Source organism: Ciconia boyciana, chromosome 15 (assembly GCF_034638445.1).
Source record: "Ciconia boyciana chromosome 15, ASM3463844v1, whole genome shotgun sequence".
Taxonomy (NCBI): domain Eukaryota; kingdom Metazoa; phylum Chordata; class Aves; order Ciconiiformes; family Ciconiidae; genus Ciconia; species Ciconia boyciana.
Window position 1 is genome coordinate 5,915,733 of NC_132948.1, and position 24,511 is coordinate 5,940,243.

Genomic DNA, 24,511 nt, shown 5'->3' on the forward strand with positions numbered 1-24,511 from the left:
ACACCACACCGAGAAACGCCCTACGATGTAGGGAAGCCGGCAGCTATTGGTGCTTGCGGTGGCAGAGAGAAAGCAAACTTACTACAACACCGCATCTGTCCCCGCCGGAGCGCCAGGGAGGGCCCCGCGCCGCCCCCCCGCAAGCGCCCGGCTCCCCCCTGCCTTCCCCCGGGGCATCACCCCGCAGCCCAGCGCCCTGGCTGCAGCCAGCAGCACCGGCACGTTTTCTCCCCCGAGCAAGAGGCGCGTTTCCCTCCCGCCCGCCCGCCGGCCCCGGCCTCCCCGCAGGGCGAAGGGGGGGGGGGAGGGGAAGTTTCCCTCGAGCCTCCCCCGCCCGCCCCGCGCGGGGCGGCCGCTTCCCACGGCCGCGGGGCCGCCCCCCGCACTCACCATTACCGAGGCGGCGGGCTCGCTCCGCCGGAGTTCCCCGGCGGCCCGCGGAGCCGGAGCGCGCCCGCCCCGGCCCCCGCGCCGCCCCGCTCCGCGCCGCCCCCGCGCCCCCACCTGACCGCGCGGGCCGAGCCCCGCCGCGCCGCCGGCTGCGCCCCCGCCCCGGCTCGGCTCACACTTCCTCTCGCACCGGAGTTCGCCCGACCTCTGGAAACCGCATACCTTAGATTTCCTGCCGCCGCGGCTATTTATTTATTTCAATTTTTTTCCCTCTCTCTTTGCAACTGGGGGCGGGGGGCGGCGTGCAGGGCTGGAGCTGTTTGCTCGCTCTCCTGCCGGAGGACGGTCTTGTTTGACATAGGATGTTGGCCCCAATTATTGCCGAGCCTGGCTCGGAGCCATCCCGCTTAGGGCAAGTGAGTAAACAGCTGCTCCTGTCGGCTTGCAAGCATTAATAAAAAACAGTTATCTGCTCCCACCTGTCCGCCAAAGCTTCCCAAAATATTCCCTGACCCACTTTAACCCCGCTAGTGCCGCTTCACCGCCCTTCACCTCGCCCTCACCGAAAGCCCATTCGTGACCTATTTTTCTCAAGCGTGGCCGGTTCCCTCCTCTCCCCGCAGCGCTGAGCCGGCGGAGCCCGCCTGGATGCTCCGAGCGGAGCAGAGAGGCAGCGGCCTCCTGCCACCGGCCGCCTCCCCCTGGCAGGCAGCTTCCCCGCCAGCAGCTGCAGCCATGGCTGCTCGGTGCCTGCGGGGCCACCGACACACGCCGCAAGTACAGGCGTGTACTCGCCCCCGCAACGTGCTACACCACAGCTCCTCTTCATGCCACTGAAACACCTTTCACCAAACGGCAGGACAATCCTCTTACACCACTTCCTTGTAGTTACACCGTCCTCTCGTCCCCTCCCCCAGCCCTAGGGTTTTTTAACTGATCTCCAGCTCCTGCAATACCAGGGGGTGCTGCTGGCACATTTCTTTCACCAGTCCTTTGCCACCTCTTTCATTACATCCTTCTCCCTTTCTCAAACTATTTCAAGGGGGAAACAAAGGTCTACCCTTGTCCCTCCCCATACTTTTGATGATTTCAGTCAATCCCATATTAAGAGACCCAAAACGTGTGCCAGTCCATTGCCAACCTCGGTCCATATAATCCTGCCTCACAAACTGTCTGATATGCTTTTCTCAATCTGAGCTTAGCACAGCTAAACTTACTTCTCTTCCCAGCCACTCATCCAGGCTCTGCTCCTGATTACCTTCATCACAAAAGTTTCAACATTTTATCTTTACTTGTTCCTTCTCCGACTTCTGCAAGCGGGGCAATTGCTTTGACTTCCTCCTTGTCTTCCTAAGCACTGCAGGGGTTTCGTTTGGATTCTTCCCTCCTGATTCTAGCATTATTCTGAAGTGCTCAAAATCTATCCTGTTTACTAACACCTCAGGTTTAATAGCCTGCTCCACAACTGGGATAGTCCCCACATGCTATGCAGAAGTCAGTTGCTAACGTTATCTTTCTTTCCTATCATTTTAGCCACTTTTTACCCTTCTTTTAATTTCTTCATGTTCCTCTTTTCCTACCACATCAACTTTAGGCTTCTGCCACTGAAAGCCCCATATACCTTGCCCTTTCCTCCTTATTTGCATACTTTATGTATATGTACATTTATGCTTAACAGCATCTTTTTAAAAAACGCAAAATAATAATTTAGCTATCCTATTTATCTTTTATAAAATTACATTAATCAACAATACCCTGTGTCTACCTCTCTACTTAAACTGTAAGAGTCAGCTTTTTTCTTTTAAAGCTAAGATTTCACTATGGGCATTACCACTCTTTAAAATAACCGGTGTCTTCATCGCCCCTTACGTTTTGCTGCCAAAGGCAATAACCCATTCTATACTTATTAACAATGCAGTTTTAGCACTACCACTTCAAATATCCATTAACCTTTAATCTTTCGACTGCATAACATGGATTTATGTTTTAAATATAGAACTGAAATGAATACTTACTTTCTATGTATTCATGCAAATAGGCTTCTTTTTGACCTGCCCTTTTTCATCTGCTCATTTAGTCACTGTTAACAGCAGAGCTTTTATCTCCTCTATTGCACTGGAGGGTTTTTTTTCTATGTATTGTTATTTATTTATGCAAATTAAATAGTTGTTGTACCTGGAATTAAATACATCGTAAAATGTTTAAAGTTAATAGCCCAAAGACTGGACATTCACTAGATTGGAAATTAAGTCATATACAAGTTCTGCACAACTAAATATCTTTAAGCCATAAGCACAGCAATGTAAGGATTTTGTTTTCTAATTAATACCTCTTAGCTGTTACAATGAACAGTCATGGTACCATAAAAAGCAACAAGAACACAGACATCTTTACATGATAATAAAAGGTAAACAAGAATTATAATAATAATAGTTACTAGATTTCAAACTGCTTTACAAACAAGCAAATTTTAAAAATATCACTAATTGGAATATTTACTACACATCTGATTCATTATTGCTTTAGTATAGAAACATTATTTGGTAAAGGTCCATTACCAACTTAAATTAAGGAAACAAATTTGTCTCTTTACAGTTTAAAAGGATATGGTTTTCACCACAGATTATCTTAAATTCTGTCCAATTCCAACATATTCTTATGTTCTCTCTCAATCAGCAATTTATTAATGACCATCGAATTTCCCAGGTTTACATTGCAGACTTCTACCCCACACATTATTCAGTTGTCTGAACCATCACAAGCAGGATGAATTTTACACTACTTGCATATGTAGGTGTTCATAACTTATGGTGCCACTGGGCAAGAAAATTCCAATTTAGCTACCTAAGGTAACAAATACAGAGGCTCAGTGAAGTGTAAGTGGCATCCCCTGTACCCGCAGGAACTAGCAACTTAGCACAGGACTTCCACATTCTGGATACAGGAGATAGGTTACAGAGACGCCCTAAATCCAGTACTGTTGTGACAAAAAGTGGATAAAACTATTTAGTTGGTGTTCACAAAAAGGGAGTAAACATTTAGCACTCATGTCAGAAATAACCTCGAGTTATTCACATGCACCCATAAGCACACCTCTAAGCCACATCTCTGGCTTAGGTAGTCCTACTCCCGTTGCTGCCTGCACTCCAGGCTCACTGGCGAAATGGATGCTGCAGAAGGCGGCTGACACCATTATGCCTGGATTCTTGGTTCAGACGTAACACTATGTATTATCAAAGGCCTTGTCATTAATCATTTTTACACAGTGCAGTATTTTGGACTCTCTATTCCAGTCTTCTGGCTGATCAGGGGTAAAAGATGATACAGTATTTTCTTAATTGTTTAATTACTTGGAGTCACTGGGCAAACGAGGGCTGTAGAAACAGCTAACATCCACTGCTTTTTAAGCTTAATTTGGGTGATACAGGGACAAAACAATGTAACTTCATGCATTTTGGCAAAGAAAGATGGATGGGAAAAAGACTGACAGAGCAATTACAGGGAACTTGAAACATGCCCAGAGTCAACAAGATAACCTAACATTTGTCCTTTTAAAAATAAATACTCATAATGAATACTTTCAGTTCAGCAAATCATCTCTGAGAAAGAAGAACAATTATCCTAGGTGCAACTGTTAATTCTCAAAGACCATGTCCTATACTTGTCTTTTAGTTATTTATGATTGGAAAGGAAGAGGGCAAAGCACTATTACAGACTATTAAAAAGTGGCATGGCAAGTTTATATTTCACTCCGTGTTTCCTTCTTTAAGAGTCTCATTTTGATGAGTGCTTTGGTTTTTTGGGTTTTTTTTTTCTGTTGTTTGGTTGTTTTTTTGTTTTTTCTTAAATCTTCTGTATCTTTAAATCAATAACAACCAAAGAAAGTCTGAGGAACGCCTCACCCAGAATCACCTACGGGATGTGAGCCCTAGCACATGCTCTCCAGTGCCGCAATACTAGGAGCCAGATGGAAGTGATTTTACACTTTTAAGCATTTTTAACTTTTGCACACTGGGATTTCTTGATGAAATGTTCTGGGGTGAATAACGAATGTTCAGAAAGATTCCAGACCTCTCTGCACTGTTGAGATAAGGGTGCTAGCTTTCCTTGCAAACACAGCGTATGAATTTAAGGTCAATATATTTGAAATTCTGTTCCACTTTCAAATAATTTTCTTCAGTTCAGAGGATATGCATTGTAAATCCTAGCATGAACTCTATTTCCACTTAGGAAGAGTAGATTTCATCTTCTGTTTTTAAGGAAGTAGGATATTGTTTTCACTTATAGATGGCATTGTTTTTCTTTTAGAGATAAAAGTAATCTCAATTTTCCAGTGCAATGGAAGTCCTACAGGAACAAGAGAGTATTCTTCCTTCAGCAGCAGTATTTGCTTCCTTTAACTCAGATATTTTTAATCTTCTTGCAAACAGTCAGATAACAATAGCTACCAGATAGGAATATTTGCCTAAAAAACCCAGTCTAATCTAGAGTAGCAAATTTTGTAGTCTTATATAAGTATTTCCAAGGCAAATTTCTCTTTTCCATCAATGCTGGAACTACTGTAAGGAGACCACTAATGCTGAGCAGCAGAATTGGCTGCTATCACCAAACCCAACAACATACCTGCACTAAAGTTAAACCCACAGAGTGGTCAGTAGGTAACAGAAAGATAGAAGTTAAGGAGAATAAAGAGGAGGGAGGAGAGAAAAATGTATTTCACATTTCATATATTCACCAGTTTTGTTATCCAAAGATGATATCCTGTTTACATACAGGTTTATATTTCTTGTTTATTTTATTTTATTCCCTTTGAATTTCAAAGAGAAACATAAACTAGCAAGTGTCAAATCTGGACCTTCAGAGGACTTACATCTTTTCAAAACCTGTCTCTTCAATATTCAACGAGTAAGGGTAACTCAGTCCTTTCTGACAATTACTATTCTGCTTCAAAACCACAACTCTGGTTGTAAAAGAATATTTTAACCAATTCAATATCATTTTATACCTGACAAACTTACTCCTCAAAACCAGGAATTTCTATGGATAAAGCTATTATTTTGGGAATTTCATATGGACCATATGCTGTCTTTGTCTAAAGACAAACAAATGTAAAATAATACCTAATAGTTTGTCCACACACTACATTTAAACTGCTGTTCTTAAAAGGGCAAATGGAAGAAGAAAGAATGCAAATGGAAAAAGAGGAGAGGAATTATGTCAAAAGGTAGCAACAGGAATAAGAGAAACTGAAAGGAGATTTGGAACAGAAATCTGTGGTATATCATCTTGCTGTCTTCACCTTGCTGCCCACATACTTAAAAGACTTGAGCTTCAGACTCATCTCCTGGTGGGCCTTTCATTTTGTCAGCTTCAGTCTGCTGCTGGAGACAGCTCTCAGACAAAGTTTTCAGGAAGAAAGACACTTTGCTTTGCTTTACCTTATCGATTTGAGAACATACAGAGGCAGGAAGTTTTATTCTGGCTCAATTATTCACAAAAAGCAAGCAGAGACTTGTCAGATTTTGAAGGGAGAAAAGTGACATATTGAAAAGACAATGACAAAATAACCCAGAAAATAGGCCTACACGTGAACGGTTTACCTGCCTACATTGTCACCATAATGCTGTGCCCAGAATACACTGTCTATGATTTCTAGCAAACGATTTCAGAGAGAGAGCAATACTCACTAATTACTAATTTACAAAGAAGAAACCCACCCTTCTGCTTAAAATTATTCTCCCCTTCTCTCCCACATTTTGACAGCAGGGTCACATCAACTGATTGTCTAAATCCGAGGCTGAGAACTCTCTGGGCATGAAATGTGTAAGACAGTTAAATCCTGTCTGTCTGACTCTCTCCTCCTTTCTTCCCTAATTCAAATCTTTTTGCTTCCTAAGTGCCTGGGTGCCAGGTAGCACAAGCTGAAATCACAACTTTTATGACATGGTAGTTGATATTTCTGAACTTCAGCACGGGAACTGACTTTCCAAAATTTCTCATCCACATACTGACGATATCCAAAGCAGTTGAGACTGTTTTTCTGGAAATTTCATCACTTGAAATTCTGTAACGCAACCAAGCAATGCTGCGAATCCAAGCACGTTTCCTGATCAAAAGCCATTAGACTTCCCCCAGTTTGAACACACTCACTGCACAGTCCCTCATCAGTGAAGTACAGCGAATGCATTTTGAAGCTATTTCCACTCTTTTCTTTGTGACTGGAAGTAGCTGCAACTGGACTCAGAAGTATTATTTCATTCTTTTTAGCTTTTGTACTTCTACAAGACACTTGAATAAACTAACAATACACTTGAAGAAAGTGCATTAGTATCTCATTGTGCTACTATCTTCTCACCAAAATCTGAGTTTTGGAATTCAGTCAGTCGCAGGAGTGGGACTAAGTCCTCTAGCCAGTTAGCTACTGTTAAAGATAACATTTCTGTCCTATTAAGATTAGTTTTATTGCCTAATATATTTTAAAATAATACTTTTTATTTTCCCCCCTGCCTTAAAAAGTCTTTGTTCTTCAACTTTGTAACTGTTCTTTCTCCTAAAATACACATAAAAACACACACACATGCACGCACACAGAGTAAAACTCAAAAGTCCTTTCATTGTTGCTCCTGTTTAATCCCTGCAAGGCAAGAATTCACTGCCTGCAGGACCCATTTTACTGATGACAATGCATTCAGGATGCATTTTCCTATGTGTTTCCCCTCCAATGGAGAAAACTGTATTTCCTTTCTGGGATACATATATGGATCCATTGTATACCTTATTTAATGGATACATATATGGATACATATGTGGATACATAATGGATACTTAATGGATACATTAATGTGGATACATATGTGGATACTGAATGGATACATATATGGATCCATTTTATACCTTATTTACAAACTATATGGAATATTGCTTATTTGCTGTTGCAATTTAAATTTAAAAAAAAAAAAATTTTTTTAAAAAACAATTGGTAAAAGCTTAAGTTTCCAAAATCTCAGTCTTGGTTTTGAATTAGCTCAACTTTCAAAAAAATTAGTCTGTATACGTAGTCTCACATTTTATTTGAAGTGCTAAAAAATGTAAAGTCTTTTTTTTTTTGGTCCCAAAAGCAACATTCACTTTAGTATAATTAATTCAGAAAAATACTTTTACTTTCTTGTTTATTGGAAATAAAATTATAATTAAAATATCCTGACCTAAAACCTGTTGGAAAGTAATTTTCAGTAAGACCTTTACTACAGAGCTGTCAGACTAAGGGCAAACAAACAAAGCCAGATGTTCTTCTTTTGAGCCTGCTGGAAACTACTTCATTACAGGCATGAAAACATCACCCTTACGTGTCACCAAATATAATTTTTAAAGATTAAATTTATCCCATTGTCAGTATTTCAACTTACAAAGTAATTGGAATGTGCATTTTATTTCAACACTTACATTCCTATTATGAGTATTTTCTCTCACGCTACAAAGAAAATGCTTTTGAAATCATTGTACTGCATTCACATCAGAAGTCCTACCTTAATTATACAACTATACTGGCCTGTAATCCCTACTTCTTTTTAAAATCTCATTTATGATCGTATTAAAGTTTTTTAACACAGAATCTGCCACTAGCTGTGACACACACATGGATTATAAACATAAAACATGTACTCTATATTAAGCAGATCAGTCATGATAGAAGACAGTGTTAAAGTAGTTTGGGATGGCTACACGCTTCTCCATGGATGAGCTACACAGACATAAAAGCCTGGCCTATCTTCAGGTTTGTCCAAATTTTTCCCACTGGAAATACTTTAGTCACTTCAGAGTCAGTATCACTGGAATAAGTGGAGCTCAGTGACTCTGAAATACTGTAATTGATAGTTATACCATTAATTAAGAAAAAACAAGCAACAAACCCCAACACATACTCTTACACCCTTAGCGCAGTCTGTCAGGAGGAACAAACTAGGTATGTGTAAACAGAAATAATTTTAGCTGTTCCATCAAGCTCATTAAATTATCTCAAACATCTGAACACTTAAGAAAATGCCATTATATTAATGACTCACACTAGTTCCAGTCTACTAAGCAGGAGATCATAGTTTAAGTGCTGATACACTTTGAATATACACACAGAGAGCAGCTCTGAAGAGATAAAGATTTAAATAGAAAATGACCTGGTAGGAGTTTTCAATTCTGATTTTTATTCTGTGTCAGCAAACCAAATAGCCAGCAAAATTCATAATTCATTCTGAGTAACTGTTAGGAAGTGCTTCAAGTGAAAGGTCTGTGTTTTTTCTGATGTTGCTTCCTCTAACCTATAGAAAAATTAAACAGCTTCATAAAAGCCAAATTTGTGAAACTGTTTATTGACAGGAGGTAAGTAAGCAAACTGGTGGAGATGAAGTGTAGGCAACTGAAATGAATAAAGGTCACAAAGCTCTTGGAAATAAGCCATCTTTCACTCAAGCTCTTATAGGAACTTCCCTTGTTGGATCACAGCAATACATTTGAGCATGCAGAGAAGCAAGCTAAAATACTGACCACTATGGACTTCATTACTTTCGCTCACCCACTCAATCATATTTTGTTTTAATTCCTTTCAGAAGACTGAGAAAGTCACCTTGTTTAAGTGGTCAACCCTTGCTGTTTCACGTAGTAGCTATCACGCAAACTCCCAAAGTGTTCATATTATGCCAGGAAATCCTACCTCCTCCACAGGAGCCAAACAGTCTGGAACAATAATACACTATACAATATTCAACATTTTTACTCCTCTAACTTTAGGAATTTTGCCAAAGATGGAGTACTATTACTCAGAGAACTCCTGCTTCAATATCTTCATCTAAGCTCTGCACAGTGATACTGCCAGTCAGCTAGCAAACCGTTCATCATACACTAGCTACTGCATAACAAAGACAGATAAGAACGAAGTATGTTCTTATCTATCATCATCTGCCATCTTATCTTCTCCATCGTAACCTTTTTAATTTGGCCTATTATATCCTGCTGTAGCCATTAAATTTAAAATATTTATCTATAAATACTATCCACTTGCACAGATGTACACACAGACTTGTACCATGCTGCTCTCATCCCACATTCTTCTGTTTTCATTTTTACACTAAGGCAATGTATATCCATGAAAAATACTTAGATCCTTCTGCTGAGAACTGTAATTCCAGGAATATTTCTCATGAAATACGCTGCTTTAATAAAATAAAGTTAATTTTACTCTTAATTTTCTTCTTTCTATAAGGATGAAAGTTATAATAAATCACCATAATGCCAGGTAAATTAAAACCATCCAAGGTGCAGAATGAAACTGTCACAGGGTTTCTGAAAGGCAGTAGGAGCTGTTTGTCTGATGGTAGCTGGTTTTGTATTCACTTACTGCCATTTGGCTCCTTTAACCTTCAGAGTGAGATTGGTATTTTTATACAGACAAGATACAGGAATGAAAAAACTCTGTCATACCTGGAATATAGAACAGACAAGTGCTGTACTGAGCAAGATCAGATATATCTACCTCAAAAGCAGCCCTGGAAATATCTACAAAATTACATATATAGAAGAGGAAACTGCCTTGATTAATGTCACAATCCGCTTAACATACAACTGGTAGAAACAGGTCATCAAGAGAAAACATACTTCATCTTGGTTATATCACACATAGTTTCACCTAAAAAAGCAGCGTTGAAGAAAATTGCTCTGACTATGTCTTGATTCTGGCTATACATCCATTAAATTTATGTTTCTCAGAGTAATGTTATCAGTTTTAGAACAAAAGGAGAGGGTATTTAAAGACAATGAGGTATGACTTCAGACACATACACGCTACTCGTCTGTTCAACGCTCTTGTGTGAACTCTACACATTGATACTAAAAAGAGTTATCTCAAAGCTTTCAGTCAGAGGCTATAGGAATTTGTAGGGGAAAGGAAAATGCTAATGCCAGCTAACTAAAAAGATTCAATTTTATGTCTTAGATTTTCTTCTAAGATTCCAAATTTACTCTTTTCTGGTTTTGTTTGCTTTATTTTGTTTATGCAGCAGTCTACACTGACGTAACCATTCTTGCCATTTATTTCTATGATAAAACTAGGATAAATAACTCATAGTAAGAAGCTGCAAAAACTAGTCTGATAACCGGATAGCAGACATATAATATAAAAACATATGTTTTAAAGACCTTTCATGGATCATCACCTTTAAAACTCTGCTCTCCTACTGTATTTAAAAATCTATTTAGTTTTAAAAAAATCCTATTTAGATTTTTTTTAAAAGGAAAAGAACCTAACCTAAGTTTAAAACTAACCCCATTAAGTGTTTAAAGGTAGCTTTCCCATCCATATCTGACACACAGCTGGCACATGGAAAAATCAAATTATGGATTTATTCATTACACATTTGTAAAAGGACACTCATCACACAGTAGTCCAGCAAGCCTGCACCTTTTGAATACTGTTTAGAGTGGGTGAAATGGTTGCTGTTAAACTTTTAAGATCCAGCTTTAAAACTAACTGCTTTAGGTCCTGTAACACACTGCAACCTCCGTGACAGTCTCTCTTCTACAAAGCTGTATCTGAATTTATTTCAGGGTTATTTTTTCCTTAGCTTACCTTTGTCTAGAAATTCATCTACTCAACAAAAGAAGAAACTTTTCCTAGGGAAACAGAATGGAAAAAAATAGCTGTTTAATATCCACTGGCATAAACGACAGTTTAAAACCCCATGCTTGTATCTCCAGGGATTTAGATTTATTGGCATCTTTACTAGCTGGGTCTTGGAAGCCTGCAAAGTTAGCCAGAAAGAACAGCGTGTATATATTGAGACAGAAAACTCTGTGAACGACGGACATTTTTCACTGATGAGTTCTGTTTTTCCAAGAGGATGGAGTGAAGAACTGTAAATAACATGTTGGGCAGAGGTTGAAAAAGTTATCTAGCTTTTTATAGGCAACTTTAAGACTTCATTGCTTACTGGGTTTCTGGTCTTAATCCAATCACTAGGAAAGTTTCACTTGCACAGTTAACTCCTTGCTTACCTTTGTTTTCAGAGTTGGTATGAAGACTGCACGAGAGAGTGAGCACACAAGAGAGCAAGCAAGAGAGAATGAGAGAACAAACGCCTTTGTACCTACTAAAAGCATTCTTCCAATTAAAACGTTAGAAAATCTGGGCAGGAGATGTAGGAGTAGAATTATACTACCTTTACAAGTGAAAAAAAGGGGGGCAAAGAAGGAAAACAGCTTGCTGCTGGCAAAGGAATACCTATCAAAAAGTTGTTGTAAAGTCAGAAGAGACATCAAGAAATTTTAACTCTTATTCTATGGGCAACTAGTATCACAATTTCATGCTTCCCCTTTCCCCAGTGGAAGTCATTTGCCATGCTAGATAATAAAAACAATGGAAATTAATATGATTATTTGACTAAAATATGCAGGTTCTCGAAAAGCTACCTTTTTTCACATAGAAGATGTCTGCCTGTTTCAAACATAGACATTAATATCAGTAAATTTAATGGAGTCAGAGAAAACAGTAATTCTCTTCCATACATTCACTTTTATAAAACTGACTTTCAGTCATGGTTTGAGACGGGCCAGGCTATCACCTCATTATGCATTTTAATGAACCTACTTATGCAAAATTTAAGCATTCATTAAAAAAAAGTTTCTAGACTTGATGCAAAAATAACCTTGTATATATGAATTATATTTAATCAATGCAAATATGCCTTCCTGAATCTGCAGGCAGGTGTGACAATGATTTTTTCAGTACGAGTTCCTCTATCCTGTGGCTCAATGGACATTCAATGATGGGTGCTGGGAGCGCCGCACCTGTGGCATGGTGTTGCTCCACAGAAGACATAGTGAAGGGAAACTAAGAAAATTAACAAAGACCAAAAAGGAAGAAAAACAAGGAGCAGAGGATGGGAAGACACTGATTTGGTTTCACTCTTCAATCTTCCAAACTTTAGCTTACACCGTAACCATAAAATAACTGCCATTTATACAGCTGACTGTATTTACAAATTAAGGCATAGGATTATACAATCATTTGGCTCAGAAAGGACTCCTGGAGGGTTTTTTATTTATTCCTCAGCAGCTTTCCACACAAGTATCTCTTCACCACACCATCTCTGTGAGGAAACCATTTCTGAAGAACAATAGCTTTACAATGACATTATTCAGGAACGTAGGAAAAGCGGTGAAATACTTGTTAAAATTACCGAGGAAGCAAGCCAGGCAGGCAGCATGTTAGCTCAAACTTATCCCCAATTCAGAACAGCAAGGTCTCTGTTATCTCTTCTTAAGGAGAAGTACTGGATGACCCGTACAGCCTTGGCTCACACAAGTGCCTCTGCAGCAAAGATTCCCTGTAGCATAGTGCCTCCTAACAGCACACCACCGCACTGCTGACAGTCCTAGTTTCTAAATTGTCAAACCATTTCATAAAGTAGCTTGCTTTTCCTGGTACATGAAGAATATATGTAGCAGGGAAATGTCTTTCACTTAACATCTGAAAACTTCATAGTCAGTAGAAAGCTGGCAGTAAGAATCTGCATTTACTGAACGGCACTTTCACAAAGCAGAAAGCTCGCTCTTTCAGGGCCTATTTCCTGCACAGTGAAAACACAGATATTTTATGGCTACAGTACGGCCGCGTCCTGAAAAGATTAAAGACAATTCTGTCTTTTAAAGTAGGTAGGGATTTAACCATCTTCTAACTAGATGCCCTTATCTGCCTACCATAAGCATAAAAAAGAAAAAAAGCAGCATAAAAATATTAGACTATTAACATGTGTTGTCATTATGGTATCATTATTATTTTGTTTTATGCAACTACACAGAAGGTCAGTGTTAATGGCAGAGGTCACCTTTTCTAGACACTTTTTTTGTATACCACCTATTAAATGGTACTAAGTCTAATAAGTTGTTTCAAGTGTTATCTAGCTACTGGAATCAAAAAGGTGGGTTTTTTAAGTTATTCCTTTATGGTTTCTGTTCCCTTGTGGTTGCATAAAAATGGCATCCAAAACACTCAGAAGCAAGAAGGGCAAAATTGAAGAACTAAACCCTTGAGATTTCTGGGATGTCACTTGTGATTTTTTTTTAAATCTTGAGTTGGCATCCTCTCATACTCATTTTCACATAAAGTGTTAGAAGCACTAAAAAGACCAACGTTTTTTCAAAGAGTTGCAACCCATCACGATCAAGCTAAAACATAGCCATTAATTCTCTTAGAGCCCCCATACACAATTAAACTCAAACTCTCACCACGCTGAGACACAATCTCAGCTCACATGGATGCACAGTAACTTTCTTCAAGTTCTTTCCCTTTTCCCCCAATCTGATTCGAATAGCACTATTTTTCTCAGAAGACTCATGTTCCACGTAGCAGACATCTATGAGCTGGAACCACACTTGCCAACTGAAAAGACACACCAACTACGAGCAGGAGGAGAGTAATCCAGATCTATCACCAGCCAAGGACAGGAAGGAAAGCAGAGCAGTAGAAGTTCTAGGAAAGTGATTTTAGTCTGCTGTTGCCTCCAGTTTCAGGCTTTTCCAGTACATGGTAGGAAACAGTGAACCTGAGGCTTCAGTCAAGTTGCCATAATCAGCCTTGGAGAACTGCCCTTGGCCCTGCGTGGTCTTTGGGGGTTCTTCAGGTAAACATTAGTAGCAACCTCAGACGGGGCAGAACAAACGTCTAGAATAGGTTCAGACCACCCTAATGGATTTCCCTCTTCCCTTAGATGATATATAGCAAGTTATCTCTAACAGAGACATTAAATTCTGTAATGAATGTTTCATTTTAATTCAAGTCATGGGAATCATTAATGCTGAGGTTACACTTCAGGAGCTGGGAGAGAAACAAAAGGCAGCTGTATCAGATCAAAAGAAAATCACACGTACTCACTCAGGGCCATGTTTCCGACAGTGACCAGTAATGTATGTCTAAGGGAAGGTATAAAAACATTTGAGGCATATAATGAAACTTCCTTGATATAACTGCCCAGCTTCTAGGAAAGCTGAGGCATATTGCCTTTTTTCCCCCCCTCGATAGTCCTCTGTATTAGGGACTTCATAACAGCCTTCTTTTCTACACCTCAAATTCACCTGTATGGCTCTGGTTGTGCAGAATCCCAAAATAGAGTCAGCCCTTGCACCTTGCTCTCCTTTTCAGAATCAACTTTCCTCTGGTAAAACAGAGAGATGTAACTCTGAACCTGAAACACAACTAGAGAAAGAACCTGCTACACAGGGAGAGTAACAGAGAAAGCACCCACTGGTTATCACCATGTTATAATAAGAACTGTCCTATTATAAGGGATATAATAGGGCACCTATAATAAGGTGCCCAGTCACACCTGGTATGAACAATGGCAAATTAAAGTGAAATCACTGCTATCTCTCAGCTTCTGGTTCCCAGTGGATGCTGCTACCTTAATTTGACCCTGCTTACTCAGACCACAGAATGAAGAGCTTCAGAGATACAACAGAGAATAAACTACTGCGTTTCTTTTGGAATTAAAAATAGAACAATTATCCTTAACAGTTTCCAGCAAGACTTCATGCACATGAATGTCTGCATTATAGTATGTTGTGTGCATGCACAGCTTTCATATGTGGGGAACAGTTACCAAAGATGGACATCAAGATCTTTATTATAACAGATTATTATTACCACAGAAGATGTGCCAGGGAAATACAAATACTGTATATTAAACCATATGGAGAAGTTACTGGTACACTGAACTCAACCATCAAAATGCTTCTTCCACAATCATCACCCACCCACAGACTGATGAATACCCATCATCAGTGCACAAAGTTTAACTTTATTTTATTAATAGCGGCATGAAATCTGAATATATTAAAAAGTGCCCTACTATATAAAGCAATGTTTTAGGATTTTTTTTTTTTCTCATGGTGAATTAATTTCTAATTTAGTTACTATAGAAACCATCCTGGAGCCCTCTTAAAAAAAAAGTCTCTCTGTATATTTACACACACACACACGCGCACAGATGATGAAGAGGAGAAAAGCTAGAGTGTACCTGTATGTGCAGGTTATAGAGAAATGTGTAACTGGCCAAACAAAAAAGACATGGTATTCATTTATAGAAACACAGCTAAAACTTCTGTAAGTCTAACTGCAATAATTCATATAATGATTGCCATCACTAGCAGGGCCGTGAACGTGCAAAAACCTCTGGTCCTAGAAAATCAGGACCATTCTTTTCTGTTTGGGAAACAAATAGGTAAAGTAATGCAGTAAGCATTTTTTTTCTTAAAACTGAAAAAGGCAAGTTCTGTGCATCCTGACATTATTCTAATATGTCAAATAAGAAGAAATCAGGGCTAAGTGAACATGCCTTTTTTTCTCATTCTGAAGACAGTAAAAAATGAATTCAAAGAGATTTCAGTCGCAGCTGAGTGACAGCCAACAAATGAGACAACAGACCGTGACACACAGATTCAGACCAGCAGTTCTGTAGTAAAATTTAACAGGAGACAGCTTTACCCAGGTTTATTTCTTTTCATACAGTGGTGTCATAAACATTTAATAAATAATTCTACTAGGAGTATGCATGATTTATAAAATGTCTGGGAGGAGCAGGCTGGCACAGTCCCCACTTGTCTTTGAGCTGCTAGCTTTCTCTCTTGCACATTGTTGTTTGTACTTGTAAAATTGAGTCAGCTATAATTTCAACAACTCTGAATCTTCTGTACAAGAGATTAAAAACACTAGTGCTACTTGCTCCAGAAGAAAAAGGTATTTCAACAGTAAACTATCTACAGAAAGCCACTTATACATTCATTTAACTCTTTTGCATCATGAAGACCAAAGAGTTCTCAAAAATAAAACTAAATGCATTTCATGGAAGCAAATAAACACTTTAGGCAAAGTGTTTCTGTTGAAAACAACCCTGGAGGACATTAATAAGCTTAGAAATCTTATTTCTTCATTTCTAAGATTAGATGCAACTCCTTACTTTTGTAGAGCTCTATAATTTCTGTTTTATCACCTGACTCTGTATGTGAAGACACTAGCTGGGACAGTGGGCTGTAACACCATCTGTATGCAATGGATGACACACAAGTCTGTATTCTGAGCACCGACCCAGATGGTGCAGTACATTTGCTTACCCACTGCCTGGCTAGGAGCTGTGCATGAGAACAAACTAGTTGAGGTTTAATCCCGACAAGGTCAACGCAATGTTGAGAGATTTTTTTTCCAAGTTGTTCACAGATTTAGGTTTGTCCAATTCTGGAATGTCAGATGACACTAACAGCTTTTTTTCACGGGCACTTGTAGCCCTTTCTCTCTCGGATCTGGATTTTCTCACTGTGCTATGTCTGTGTCATCTGTACTGGATTGCTGCCACATGTTCCACACAGTGTTACTTGAAGAGGATTTTGAAAATATAGCTGAGTAGAAAATGAGACCACCAAAATATTTTGTCATGCTAAACTCATAATGTACACTGTACCTGTTAACAGGAATACTAACCTACATGCATACAGGATTAAGTCAAGATGTTAGCGCTAATTCACAAAGGCCTCAAGTTGTTTTGCTGTCTGAGGCACTCCATGTGCTAGTTATACTGTCACCATAGCTGAGACACGCTAGAGTTGAGTCCCCAAACTGAAATTTCTCAAGCCTGGAGGCAGTGGTCTACATGGAGGACTCCAGACTAACATTGTCTTTGTCTGTGGGCAGACCCAAGTTTAAGCTGAGAACACCATTTTCACACATCTACTCTTTTCTAACAGTATTGCCGATATATTGCACTGGGCTAAGATATACCTTTTGTTGAAGGTTATCTTTTATTTCAAAGTGTATTTAATTTCTTATTAAAGAAAATTAATAATATTATGGGAATTAAGTTTTTGTTGATTTACAAAATAGAATTATTATACAGCTGTCTACTATCTATACTAGCACTTTTCGTCCTTCAGAGTATAGAAAGATCAATATGCGGAATAAGGAATGATTGCGTTTTAAAATAATGCTGGAAACATCCACCTAGAGATACAATGGAATCTATCTTTAAATTAAATTGTCTAGCATTAGCATTCAAAAACTAGGCATGATTTAGGTCAACCACTGATCTCTCTTAATGCGGTAATTCACATTTTCAAGTAGAAACACACCCTTATACACACTGCTCAGTTCCCTACTGCTCTTCTTCCTCATACATGAAAATATAGGATACTCTTGACACCCTGCAATGATGAACAAGTCAGCCTTGATCATGCAAAGTTCACGCTTGACTTGAAGCATGTTGAGTAATTTCATTAACTTCTACCAGAATACTTGCATTATCTGGATCTGAGCCAAAGTATTCACCAGCTCAAAGAGTTAATCACAACGCAGGATTCTTGTAGGGAAAGCAGGCAGATATTGCAGGGAAATAACCAGAACAAGGCCATGTAGTCATCGCTCAGGTCACAACTGTTTGGTCTATACCCTATCAGGCTGACAGTATTTGTTAATCAAAACTTCTATCCAGAAAGATGAAATGACATAGAAGCTCTTTTTGCACACTGATCCATGATACAATTTTGAACCACTTCCCTAGTTGTTCAACCCACCTCAGGGATTATAATCAGAGAAGAGCACTTACCTTATATTTAACAGAGGTTTGCACAGAGGTGCTATGCTTTAACACAACATACAGCAAAAATGAAGACAGATGTTAACAGATATAAAATGGAAATAAATTTCACAATTAAAATATTAAAACAGAAGCACTGGATGGGAAAGAGACATAAAATTCTGTGACTGCAATCACAGGCAACTATGTAACAGATACATAGTCCAAAAAGACAAACAGAATGTCTCCAGGTTCTTGCCACACATTGCGAGCCACAGAAAGCTACAGAATCCTATCACAAAAGAGCAGAAGGCACAAAAACCTAGAACATACCACAGAAAAGCCAGATATACTGAAGACAACAGCAATGTGTTAAGTCGCAATCACAGCAGGGAATTTGATAGATAAAAGCTCATGTTAAGTCCGACAAGTATTCTGTGTCCCATGTCACTGAGAGGCACAGACACCCCTGTGGACTAGAAGATATCACAGCCACAGGGACAGTCTATAACAACAGTGCTGCTACTACACTGTGAGACTTGGAAATACTCTCTGCTGAGCCACGCTACAAAAGCTGAATACAAGAAAGGTCCTTCCAACTCTGGAGATTTCTTAGAGCGACTAGCATTATTTTTTTGTCATGAGACATGCAAGTCTAGTTGAGAAACAGTAAACAAGAGGATAATTAAGATGAACAGAATCAGAATTTTTATAGACGGCTCAACCATCAAGTATATGGTAAATGATGCATAACTGAGAAATGTTCATGCTTCTGTCCCCATGTTTTCAAGCTCATCAGAAATAATCCTTCTAAGGTGGTTCCCTTCAAGAAAGGAAAATCCCAGTAAATATCTCTATAATACAATTCTGCCTTTCCTTTAGCCGCTCATGGCTTGTTTAATACTCCTTTGCTGAATTTCACATTACCGCCCCTTCGCAAACCTTTCAAATGAGAAACAGGTGTTAAAATGATGGCTGAGAAAGTACGGGTGTGTTTATCAGCTGTATAAACTTACGTTGAAGAAATTTGTCTTGTTCCTCTCGCAGAAGAGGCCCTGTGCAGGCATGTGCTTCAGCTGCTGCCAAGGGACCCCGCTGCCCAGCAGCACGTCACGGGCCCACTGCAGGTTCTGTGGACAAAACGGGGCAGGTGAGTTGCAGGCAGGGGACGGAAATGCCACCACAGGTAGACGTACAAAGCACTCACTTGCTTTTATTTATTAACCTGTATTGTTATTTCTCATTTTCCAGGTAGCTGCTGTTCCGACAGTATTTGTAGAGGCATGTGATTTGGAGAAGACATCCCTCAGGAGAGAGAAGCCAGCTTGCCTCTCAGAGCAAGCGTCCAGACTGATCAGCCCCAGCAGAGGGGTTAGTCACTCCCCTACAGCTGCTGAATCCAGCTTCATATCATCAAGTTTTGCTTTCTTGCCTTTTTAAAAAATTATTGTTTAAAAACCAAACAATTTAATTGAGATCCACCTTCCATCTCCTGTCACCTACAGAAACCTGAACTATAGGTATATTTAAAAACACCTTAACTTCTTGTTAAAAGCTGAATTTTAATGCTCGATATAAAACAATTTACACATAAAAAGATAAAGTTTCTCAGCAAACAGTGGAACTCACTGTCCTGGGTATCCCGCAGCCTTCCTCCACACACCAGGCCCTCCCTGTCCCTCAGTCCCTCCAGTTTTCCCACACACACGCTCTGGAAGCCGCCCCTCAGCTCTTCCCTAAGGCCAGCTACCCGCGAGGCATACCTGCCTGCGCCCAGGCCTAACAGGAGAGGCAACCTTTAGGCTTAAACTGCAGCCTTCTTTTAGTGAGGTGTTGAATTCAGGCCTTTTACGTCTACCCAGCCATTGCCCTCCATGTAATTTCACTTAGCCTTTCTGGAAAATTCCATGCCTGTCATCAGATTTGGTTAATAGCACTCAGTGAGTTAACAACAAAGTATCGGTAGGAGACTAAATGATAGACAATGTTCATAAGAGCACTACCCCTCCAAGAGTTCAATGCATGAACATCTCTTGTGTAGTTGAGAACCAGGGACAGCTGTTGGCTCCAGGCAAAACATTACTAACAGATGGGACAATTATTAATTGTAAGGTTTCACTGATGGAAGTTTTGCTTTACTTCATTTTTTATTTCAGTATTAGGAAGTAGCATTCGAGTCTCATTAGACTGGCTTTTTTAGTACAGAGCAGGTAATAGAGGAAGATGTTTGGTTCAGAGAGACAAATGAAAATGTTGAATTCTGATTTGTATTCTGTGGGCTGGAAATATGCTTCTGTGAATCATAAATTTGATTAAATCATGTCCATCCAAGAAGTATATTCCAGTTGTAATTTTTTTTTGGGGGGTGGGGGGGAAACACGGTATTAGCAAAGTTCTTATCCTGTATTCCAGATTATTTTCTTTACAAGACTCTGGTGAAACAGTAAAAGCCCTGCTCAATCATAAGTGCTTCTATCCTAATGACGGTAATCATGCAGAAATCTCCAATGTCTTACCAGAACTGGAGCATCCCCTCTAGCAAAATGCTGATTACAGATTCATGTGCAAGAGAGCTGAACACTGGAAATACTAACCAGATATTTACAGATGTCAAAAATCCTTCATTCAGAGAGCTGATACAGGTACTTATACAGGACCTTCATGATTATAGTGTACGACAGTCGAGGGGATTTGGATAGCTTTCCTTTGGTATGGAACAAATACAAGTTCACTCACAAGTTCCCCTGACTTTCTGCCTAGTCAGGAGAACCGGTAAATTTAATTATTACCACTAAGTGTCAAATTTAATTAAGATTGAAAAAAGCAAAGTATGTAAACTTACTGTATACTAACTTTTTGCTACAGTACTTCTTTTGTAATATGTATTTCTGTAATCCTATTAACCTAAGCCTGCAAAATACTTTGAAATACATAGAGAAGAAAATACAACACAGAAAAGAACCTACAAAAATCTGGTCTTCCATGAAAGTCATCCTGTTTTGAATAAAATCAGAATCCAGAAAAAAAATAAGCTTATCATAACGTCCAAGATCCAGGCACATAAATGCTTTATTTTATGCCAATCATAGTCATCAGAAACACAAGTAAATTCTAAGTGTGAAAACGAAGAAAAAATTGCCTAATGTGTGGCAATCTGAATCTCACAGTTAAAACTCTCATGTAAAAATTAAAGGAAAACAAAACCCTTAGAAAGCTACCAACCACAAAGCTTAAATATAAAATCTCAGCCTAAACAACTTTTAGCTATGGATGTATTCCTGAATCTAAGTTTTACGCTGAAAATGTTAAGAAGCATTAAGTGTAGCGTCATGCTCTGGTGATCTGCTGTGCACATTATACTGACCATCCATAGGTATGTATTTGGTACATATAATTCATAGGCTTTTATTGAAGAAGATGATGACAGTAACCTACCTAGGAGGAAAAAAGATCATTGAGACAAATGGGGCAATTACACGGTAACTTCACACAATCAAAACTAATAGGAATAAAAGATGTAGTTACAGATTTTCCACCACCCTTCTCCTTAAATCAGCATGATCAGTTACTCCCAGTAAATACGCCTGAGCAGGTCTCAACTCATTAGATTTCACAGTCTGCTCTGCTTAGTTTTTAGCTGATGAAGTTATTAGGAGTGGGTGAAGGGATCCAGGACATAGCAAAAAGGATTTATTCTTCTTGGCACACTGCTTGCCAGTCTGAAATGCTGGATTTAGCTGTCTGACTCAGGGCAATTATGAAGTACTCTTTCCAGTTCAGCTGTTGCCTCCCACATCTTCATCACCCCAAGATTCGAAGACAAGATGACTGACAGGGTACAATAACTTGCAAAAAAGTTTACCAGCATTGTTAAAGTGGAAAAGGAAAATCTCTGATGGTCAACCAAGTGGAAATCTGAGTCACCTGAGATGGATACCCCTTAATTCAATGGTGTCAGAAGCCACCTTTACGTAACTTGGAAGCTCCATGAAGTGTTGCTGAGAGGTGTACAAAACATCCCACGACACCTTAATCCTTCCCTCTATTTTCTTTTACAGTCTGTTAGAAAGCTTTATCTCAAAAACACCCTAGTGCTACTGCATCAAATAAAAGCAAAATAAAAAGACTACTGACCTTGAAGGGTAGCCTTTTGAATAAACTGTTATTACCAAACTGTTGCTACTTGAAATGCTTACATTTATTATGCTTACAGATTATGCCTGTCTCTTAAGTGTATATTAAACCTACATATATATAATCTTGTAATTTTTACATGCATGGATTATGCCTAGTTTGACTAAATTGCCATGCTACTGACATTATGTTATACCTGATATTAATTTCCCCATTAAGGGCTCTGTTAATAATGGACATAATAAAAGATATAAACTTAAAAAAACCTAAGTAAGTCACACAAACAACATCTGTGAGCAAAATCTTCCAGGATTTACAGAGTATTTTTTATTTTGAGACAAAATAGCACATAAGTAAATGTGCTTATTTCCTGACAATCTGCTGGTTGCAGAGTATCAGACCAGTTCTACCTACTGATCCATAAGGACCATAAGGAAAAGACTTTTCATGAAACTTTTTAGCTATGCTGACGAACAGCATCTTGCCAAGTCCTATCTTCTCCTTCCAAACTGTGCCAACACTCATTTTGGAGGTAAAAATCACAAAGGATGAAGACTTTACTTCAATACAGAAACAAGGTGAATGGGAGACTAAAAATACTGCCCAAACTGGCAATGAAGTAACTTCTGAAAATTTATCCTTACTTTCCTGCATGTTTATTCCAACAAAACACAGCTATGTACAGATTTGCTCTAATAACAGAATAAAACAAAGAGAAATAGCCTCCAAATAGTAAGCAGGATTTTGCAGGGGGGGAAAAAAAACCAACAAAACCAAAACCCAGAACACATAGCCAAGCAAAATGTTGAAAGATTTTGAAAAGGATGTTAAAAAAAAGCACTCAACAACTATTTTTACTAATCTTGCAACAGCAAAACCAGTAATACTGTAAAATGGGAGAAAACAGATTGCATATGGAAAACTTGTTTTTCTATGCACTATGGAGACCTGCCAATCCCCTCCTTTCCCAGCCAACCATGAATTTTGGCCATCAGTCTAAATTCTTCATACAAATTCCTGGCACTGGTACATAAATGATGAATTTTCCAAGATGGTTATATGCATTTAAAAATTAATTTCAGCTTTCTAAAATTTACCAGTAATCCACTCTGCCCCCACAGCAACTCAACCTGATGTAGTTTATCTCATTTTTTGAATCAGGCTTGTCATCAGTATGTCTAAGCATACTTCTTACTCCAGTTATTGCTGAAAATGCGTAGATGCATGTTGTGTTTTAAGTTTGTTCAGGAGTGTAACTCCCACTAATGACATACTAGTGTACCATTAAAACACAGACATTTGACATCGCTCTACAAAAGAGCCTGAATGGGTCAAAGAAAGAAAATTACAACCTCATGAAAGTATGTAGTATACATATATCAGTAGGAAGATTTTTTTTTTTTTGCAGTGTTGAGTAGTTGTTTGTTATGCAGAGAAGTAATAAAAAAGGACAGTAAAACCCAACAATGCTAGTTGAAGCCAACCTGGTAACTACTGGCTCAAACAGGCAGGATTCAATTTTTCCGAGTTCCAAGATTTAGACAACAGTGTGTATTTGATACAGAAAAACATTACAAATCACTAACTTGATATTTATATAGGGAGAGAGATAAAAAAGCAAAAGAGAAAGCTTCATGAGGAAAAAAAAATAAAAGAAAATATTTTGCAAGTAGTTCCTCAGGCAAGGACACGCTATTTGAACCAATAAACTGAAAACAGGCAGCCTTTTTTGTTGAATGTTGATACAAAATCATTTGTCAGCAACAGTAATGACAGATTGCAGGAATCTATGGCTCCTATTAATTATTAGCTCCATGGAAAAATTAACAACTGTCACATACAAACAGCATAGGAATGTTTTCAAAACAAGCTATCTTTAAAAAAATGGTAATATTTTTCTGGATAATCACTGTACAGCCAAATGGAATATTTGTCATCTTTCAGTAGATTGCTAAGACATGCTACTGTTCAATTCGCAGCAGTACTGTTAATATGTTTTCTACTATGAGGCAAGGGGTATGATTTGTTTCCATTACTTTCCCTTCCCTATTATTCACACAAGCTTCAGTACTGGTGGGGAAGAGAATTCAGGAAGCCATGCAGTGCAGCATATGACATAACACAAGACTTCCAAATACAAAATCTGTTAGCTCAAACCTTAATCATAACAATTAGTGAAATAACTCTGATAATTTCAACCTACTATTCATACACATTTTACTAACTGATACTTCAGAAAGACAAAGGATTATAATAACAGAAGGATGCAGAAGTAAAATAAAGAATGACATAATTTTAAAACCAAAACAATGATAATTCATAGCAGAAGGCTTTTGGAATTAATTTTATGAAGAACGTGCAAGGGTCATGCTGGACGAAGCAAG

At 38.8% G+C, this 24,511-nt stretch overlaps 1 protein-coding gene across 9 annotated transcripts in view; it reads right to left on the reverse strand.

The window, feature by feature from the left end:
- The window catches only part of CABIN1 (calcineurin binding protein 1), a 121,437-nt gene that overhangs the window by 47,346 nt on the left and 49,580 nt on the right, over window positions 1-24,511 (reverse strand). For all 9 annotated transcript variants that reach the window (XM_072879981.1, XM_072879980.1, XM_072879975.1 and 6 more), the window contains one exon: window positions 19,010-19,123. In XM_072879981.1, the coding sequence (XP_072736082.1) occupies window positions 19,010-19,123 (114 nt within the window). The remainder of the gene's footprint in view (window positions 1-19,009; window positions 19,124-24,511) is intronic.